Here is a 7671-nt window from a genome sequence, read left to right on the forward strand (position 1 = left end):
AAAAAAAGCCAGGTACGGTGGCTCACGCCTGTAATCCCAGCACTTTGGGAGGCCGAGGCAGGCGGATCACAAGGTCAGCAGTTCAAGACCAGCCTGAACAACATGGTGAAACCCCAGCCCTACTAAAAATTCAAAAATTAGCCAGGCATGACGGTGCATGCCTGTGATCCCAGCTACTCAGGAGGCTAAGGCAAGAGAATAGCTTGAACCTGGGAATTGGAGGTTGCAGTGAGCCGCAATCACACCACTGCACTCTAGCCTGGGCGACAGAGCAAGACTCCATCTCAAAAACATAAAAAGAAAAAATAAAAACAAATATGGTTCACTTTTGGGGAGATCAGAGGAAGTATAATAAATTCAGGCATGCACGTATACATGTACCTGATTTTTTTCTGAAGTAAAACAGAAGCACTACAGGCCTAATGAAAAATGTCAGTTCTCACTCATTAGTACTCAGATGGGTGATACAAAATGTACCTTTGCAAATTCAACCTATACCCAATGTCAAAGAATCCCCTGATCAAAACAACGTAATCTTCTGGTTGGTCTCTACCAAGAAGTCAGGAAACATGAATCAGGCTAACCTCTCTTCAGAGTAAAATATGCTATGATTCTTGATATGATTTTAGATTAATAAGACTAAATAAGTTAAAATTAAAAACTAAACAATTTTACAAGAGGACAAAGATGGTTAAAACCTAAAAACCACAACCACTTCTCTCTGACACAGTATCAGTCCCATTTCAAATAAATCTCACTTGCACAGCTGATGTTATCAACTTCCCCCTACTTTTAACTACAACATCTTAAAATCAAGTCACCCACACCCAAGAGAAAAGATTCAAAAATATGTATCTGTCCTATAAACAACCCAACAATTCTTATATCAATAGGAAAAAAAGTATCCTTTGTTCCAAAAAAGTGTTCTTAAAAATGCATTCTTCATTTAACACCAAACTCAGTGCCTCAAAAAAAAAAAAAAGAAGAAAAAATGCATTGTAGAGGCCAGGCACGGTGGCTTACACCTGTAATCCCAGCACTTTGTGAGGCCGAGACGGGCGGATCACTTGAGGTCGGAAGTTCAAGGCCAGCCTGGCCAACATGGGGAAACCTCGTTTCTACTAAAAATACAAAAATTGGTCCAGGGTGCAGTGGCTCACACCTATAATCCCAGCACTTTGGGAGGCCAAGGCGGGAGGATCACGAGGCCAGGAGTTGAGACCAGCCTGACCAATATGGTGAAACCCTGTCTCTACTAAAAATACAAAAATTAGCTGGGCATGGTGGCACACGCCTGTAGTCCCAGCTGCTCAGAGGGCTGAGGCAGAAGAATCGCTTGAACCCGAGACGTGAAGGTTACAGTGAGCTAAAATCATGCCACTGCACTCCAGCCTGGGTGACAAGAGCGAGACTGTCTCAAAAAAAAAATAAAATAAAATAAAATACAAAAATTAGCCAGGCTTGGTGGTGCACACCTTAGTAGCACCAGCTACTCAGGAGGCTGAGGCAGGAGAATCACTTGAACCTGGGAAGCAGAGGTTACAGTGAGCTGAGATTGAGCCACTGCACTCCAGCCTGGGTGACAGAGTATAATTCTATATTGTTACATGTTGGTTAACAAAATAAACTTTTCTGAAGTTATATTATTGAGCTCTGATCTCTGATCTCAATACCTTGTCAAGAGTGCATGCCATCTCAGAAAAATGAATGAATGAATTGGCTATTTACTATTTAGCACCAGAATGATAAATGACCCAGTGAAAGTATTACAATCATCAAACTTTAAAACAAGTAACTGTTTAGACCAAGTGAAGTTAGCAATTTAAGTTGGTAAAGACACTCATTGAAAGCAGATATCCTAAGTGGACAATAATTAGAAAAGAATGTCATAGCTGAAATAGTGAACTTGTTTTTACCTGATGTTCTGCATGAATGTTATCCCCAGTAGGCCATCGATGTTTGCTATTATTATAGCCGCCTCCTCCACTTCCTCCTCCCCCAAGCTGCTCACCATGCTGCCTCTGAAAGAAGTAGTCCACCATAGCGTCGTCTTGGGAACGGCCTGCAACTCCTATGGATCCTGGGACAGGGCTGGAGTGAGTCCCAGCTGCAAGAGCCTGATTTGCAGCTGGTTGTGGCTGCGCTTGCGACCCTGTTCCAGATGTCAAAACAACAGGCATGTTGGGATTAGCTGGTTCTTGAGGGTGATGTTTCAGGTGGGGGCTGAAAGAGTCCTGCCAAAGCACTGCTTTTCTCTTCAAGACACATGCAACGCTCATTCCACCAACACCTAAGGACAAACAGGTTACAAATGTTTAATATTTACATCTTTTGAAACATAAAATACACTAAGATAAAAACATGAACCCCATGTCATTTGCAATAAATAAATGTTGTTGGTGGCATGCACTCTTGACAAGGTATTGAGATCAGAGATCAGAGCTCAATAATATAACTTCAGAAAAGTTTATTTTGTTGACCAACATGTAACAATATAGAATTATACTTTTATCAATCTACCAAACTTATTTATATCTCAAACCAACTGACAGTTGTTAAATGAACAAAAGCTTTTCTTCTTGAGACGGAGTCTCGCTCTGTTGCCCAGGTTGAAGTGCAGTGGCACAATCTTGCCTCACCACAACCTATGACTCCCAGGCAGGTTTGAGCAATTCTCCTGCCTCAGCTGGGATTACAAGCAGGCACCACCACGCCCAGCTAACTTTTGTATTTTTAGCAGAGACAGGGTTTCATGATGTTGGCCAAGCTGGTCTCAAACTCCTGACCTCAGGTGATCTGCCCACCTCAGCCTCCCAAAGTGCTGGGATTACAGGTGTGAGCCACTGCACCCAGCCCCAAACTTTTTCAAAATATCACAACTTTGGTGGGGTACAGTGGCTCACACCTGTAATCCCAGCACTTCAGGAGGCCAAAGCAAAGGATCATGACAGGAGTTTGAGACCAGCCTGACCAACTTTGTCTCAAGAAAAAAAATGAAAACACTAAGGTACAGAAAAATGTTGTGTCTGAGGCCATTCAACTGTCAAGTAGCAGAGAAAGAATTCAAACCCTAATCTGTTCTGTCCCCAAGCCTACTTCTTTCTACTAATCCCTTGCAGGAGTAACTCAACAATGTCTCTCATTTGTATCCTCTGGAAGACCAACAAAGAATCCCTGAAATGTTACTATGAAACACTACTATTTAAGTTCCTTAAAATCAAAAACTACATCTGTACTTAAGATAGATCACTTGCCAGCTGTGGGTACTTTAAAAGAAAATGCTACAAAGTGGCCAGGGATGGTTGTTCACGCCTGTAATGCCAGCACTTTGGGAGGTCCTAGGTAGGCAGATCATGAGGTCAGGAGTTCGAGACCAGCCTGGCCAATATAGGGAAACCCCATCTCTACTAAAAATACAAAAACTAGCCAGGCATAGTAGTGGTGCATGCCTGTAGTCCCAGCTACTCCGGAGGCTAAGGTAAATGAATCTCTTAAACCCAGGAGGTGGAGGTTGCAGTGAGCCGAGATCACACTACTGCACTCCAATCTGGGTGACAGAGCAAGACTCCATCTCAAAAAAAAAAAAAAAAAAGCTACACAGTAAACAAATCAGTTACCAATTAGGACACACCTGTCCACAGCCACCAGTCTAATTTCAAAGCCATGGATCTAACAGTCTACGCTACAAACGCCTTATCTCTCCTCCAAGCCCTGCTGTGATGCTTCAAAAATAAATTTATAAGAAATCTATCTCTACAATAAAAATGACCCAAAAAAAAAGAAATCTCTTCTGTTGAATAAATAAACCTTCTGATAAAGCAGCATTTGCTTCTCACAACTAAATTCATGTTTTGAAGCCAGAATAAGACACAATGGAATTTGTAATTTGCTTAAAGCCTAATTTGGAAATGCCTACTTTAGGTTAAGAATTCCAGTCCATCAGAACCTTAGCAGGGACTGCAGTAGTCTAACCTAGACACTAATCCATGCTCAAGTACCAAAACTAAAAAGTCATAGCCCTGTTTCACCACTGGTCTTTCAAAAGTGTAAACCAGCCTAATGCCTTCCTGCTTGGTTTTTTAGTATTTTTAGTATTTAGTACCAATACTAGACAGTCCCATTTTGTTCTAAAGGGAAATCTCGATCTAACACTCTTTGTTCCAGAGTAGGCCAAGAGTTCCAAAACCCAATTTCTGCCACTAAACCAACAACCTGTTTCCTCATCTAGAAAATGAAAAAAATCCTTCCTCTATGACTCCCGATGTGGGTTTGAATTTTTCTTTTTCTTAATCAAAATAAGCTAAATATAAACGTTTTCAGTAAATTTAAATTCATTGTTAAGACTTTTAGAATTTAGTTATCACTAGTTGAGGCAATGGAACTCTAGTGCCTAACAGAATTCCTCAAACAGCAAATGCAATCTTTTGTGAAAAGCCTTGTCAAAATACTTATCTAGGAGAGTGAGAGGATAATGAGAAATTACCTAAGGAGGACAATGTATGTTATTCCAGTGATGAACACACAAAAAGCCCCGACTTCACCACTACGCAATACACCCATGTACAAAATCACACTTGTACCTCACAAATTACACAAATAAAATTTTGAAAAAGAAAAAATAGCCGGGCGCAGTGGCTCACGCCTGTAATCCTAGCACTTTGGGAAGCCGAAGTGGGTGGATCACCTGAGGTCTGGAGTTCAAGACCAGCCTGGCCATCATAGTGAAAACCCATCTTTTAAAAAAAAAAAAAAAGAAAGAAAGAAAAAATAGTTATCCAGGGAAGAATATCCACATAAAAGTAAAGTTTATCATTGAAGCACACTAAATACAACTTCATTCTAAAAGGAATGGGGGAAAGGAAAGACTGCTATAAAAATGTTCAAACAAAACAATTGGCTTTTGTAAAGCTATCTGTATGCCCTAAGACTTCCTGCTTTACCTAAAGAGGCAAGGCAGTTTCTCAAACCAGAGAAACCCTGGCAGAAGAACAGTTTCAAAGTTAGCAAATACCTAAGCAATTAGCATGTGTCTTGGGTAGTTTTGTAGTTTTGGCAAATACAGTGCAAAAAATTAAAAACTCAGTATCCTAAATATCAGAAAATACTTAAGTTGCTGCTATCTTTTATGGAGCTCTCAAAGCTCACTAAAAACTTATGTGTAGCATTTAAAATGTGATTTTTTCTACAAATGACACCTTATAAAATAAGTACTTTAAGCAACTAGAAGTGCTCAGCCTAGCTACTCTTTCACAGCTTTCAAATGTTAACAAAGTTTTTTAAAATATCACTCATAGAGTTGAATTAAAAGGAACACGGTTTAATCTACTTCCATGGCTCACCTTTTACTAAAATGCTTAGTGGTTTAAAAGGTGTTTATTTTTACCACACTAAACAAACATTCTGTGGTCATAAATTTATTTTAAAGCAGTTCATCTCAAACCCAAACTAAACAAATTCCAACTTCAAAACGTTGTGGCCTTGAACAAAATGAATTCAATTGCGGCTAAAGCAAAACACTAACTCAAAGTTCAGAATCCGGAGAGCGTTTCCAAAGAGCCCAGATAAAGAGTCAACAGTCCCCGAGTGTTTTATAAAGTTAAAATTAGCAATGGGTCAAAATGTTTATTTTGCTTACGAAAACTGTATCGGAAGCCACATTTCTTGGGGGTGGGCCTGTCTTGGTAAGTTTTTAAGTGCTTTCAAAAAACAAACAAAATGCTAAGCCTATTGTTTCGGAAATTAACTGACTTTAAAACAGAACCCAGGAAAAGCTTCATAAAATCTTATTCTTAATTAATCCCAGTAATAACAGGAATTTAGCAAAATGATACCGAGGGCTTAGAACAGTGTTTTCTTAATTGAACAATAAAAGGAAACAAACCTCGAAGTTCTAAGAGGATAAAACCTTCTCAGGTAATGCTGTGTGGGTTTCTGGCTTTGTTTTTTCGGGGGAGGGGGCTACAGGAGGGAAAAGTTACCGGAATGTATTCCTCACTTGACGTGGGAATGATACTGACAAGTACAACAAATGACCTATGTTTACCAAGCACGTTTGTGAGGACTAAAACTATCTAGTATTGTGTACCTGGATTTTCCTACTAGCAAGGGGTGAACCCCTCTTTGAGTTAAGAGAGACACTAATACGGGGACGCTCAAAGAGGAAGAACCCACCAAAAACACAAGCTCACACGGAAACAAAAGGCCACAGCACCCAGGAGCCTAAAAAGCATTCTGAAACTTCCTGATCGCCACTTCTCCATATTTAAGGCTCGCAAAGTTCCCCCACCATGAATCTCGTCTGTGGACAAGGGCCACGGCTGCTTCTAAAGCGCTTTATTGTTCCTCCTCCTCCGGCGCTGCCATGGAAGCTCAAGAAGTCGAAGAAATCGGGGTGGTACAGAATTATACTTCATAGCCACACAGAAGACTCCGGGCTTCGCAAACCCATCAAAAACAGCAACCCGAATGGAAACATCAATTTTCGGTGGTTCCCAACAGGGCCGGGCAGAAATGTAGAGGCACGTCTACGCCCTGGGCTCGGGCCTAAACCCCCTGCATTTTCCTCGCTTCGACCCCGCTCCCCACCCCCTCCCTCCTTTGATAACAATAGGGGCCTTGCTGCTGACTCCAAAACATGTACGAGAAATAGCGAGTGAGAAGCCTCAGCCAGGGCCCCGGCGGCTTTTCCAAAGCCCTTCTCACCCCCACAACCGCTCTCAAACACCAATACAAAGAGACAATCTGCTCGCTAGGGGTCCGGAGCAGCATTTGGGGCCGGTGGGGTGCGGATACTCACGGGTGGAGCGGTAGGATGAAGATGGATTTCAGCCCCCCGATCTTCTCTCTCCGACGCTCTCGCTCCCCCTTACCTTTCACTCCGACAACATGGCGGCCCACTGGGGACTGGGCTGGCGCGGTGCATCCTGGGATAGGCTCCGGCCCCGGCCCCGGCCCCGGTGGTGGCAGCGGCATGTGCGGAGAAGGCTGGCGGCTCTGGAACAGGTTGCCTGGTTGCCATGCCAACCCAGGGCCTGTGTGAACTCGGGAAACTCGCAGGCAACACAACCGCTGCGCGCGAGTGCCCGCCCGCTAGGCGAGCGCGCGCCGCCAGGGCCGAAAGCTGGGTTCCGCCGGCCCGCACCTAGGAGAACACGGCCGGGAGCTGGGCACCCGGGGTGGCGTCGGTGACGCTCGACCGAGTCTCGGATGAGCTCCCCGCGCCTGCCGCGGCCTCGCAAGCTCGCCCCGAAGCGCTACAGCCTGCAGGGTTCGCGAGCCGCCACCTGCACGGCTCTGGCCCTGGAGGTGCAGGGTTCAAATCCCTCACTGCAGCTTTCTAGCTCGGTGGCCATATTTAAATCGACCTGCCTCCATTTCCGCATTTGTAAAATAAAGAAGAAAATAACCCCCACTTAACAGAATGGCCTTGAGGATTAAGTGGAATAATGTCTGTCAAGTGCTTAGTACAGTGCGTAGGCCTGGTAAGCAGTCCCACAACATAAATGAAAAATTCGGGGATCAGGCCGGGCGTGGTGGCTCACGCCTGTAATCCCAGCACTTTGGGAGGCCGAGACGGGTGGATCACGAGGTCAAGAGATCGAGAACATCCTGGTAAACATGGTGAAACCCCGTCTCTACTAAAAATACAAAAAATTAGCTGGGCATGGTGGC

The 7671-nt window shown here is 43.5% G+C and overlaps 1 protein-coding gene across 10 annotated transcripts in view; it reads right to left on the reverse strand.

Annotated features, from left to right (window-relative positions):
• PUM1 (pumilio RNA binding family member 1) overlaps positions 1 to 6987 on the reverse strand; it is a 106328-nt gene extending 99341 nt beyond the window's left edge. For 3 of the 10 annotated variants that reach the window (XM_017527863.2, XM_037738241.1, XM_017527862.2), the window contains exons 1-2: positions 6797 to 6910; positions 1917 to 2290 (exon numbers count right to left, since the gene is read on the reverse strand). In XM_017527863.2, the coding sequence (XP_017383352.1) occupies positions 1917 to 2279 (363 nt within the window). In that variant the 5' untranslated portion in view covers positions 2280 to 2290; positions 6797 to 6910. Of the gene's footprint in view, positions 1 to 1916; positions 2291 to 6796 lie in introns of all 10 variants that reach the window. The other 7 variants (XM_017527866.2, XM_017527867.2, XM_017527868.2 and 4 more) reach the window with 7 other exon arrangements.
• Between the last annotated feature and the right edge of the window lie 684 nt (positions 6988 to 7671).

This window comes from Cebus imitator, unplaced genomic scaffold (genome assembly GCF_001604975.1).
Source record: "Cebus imitator isolate Cc_AM_T3 unplaced genomic scaffold, Cebus_imitator-1.0 Scaffold51, whole genome shotgun sequence".
NCBI lineage: Eukaryota > Metazoa > Chordata > Mammalia > Primates > Cebidae > Cebus > Cebus imitator.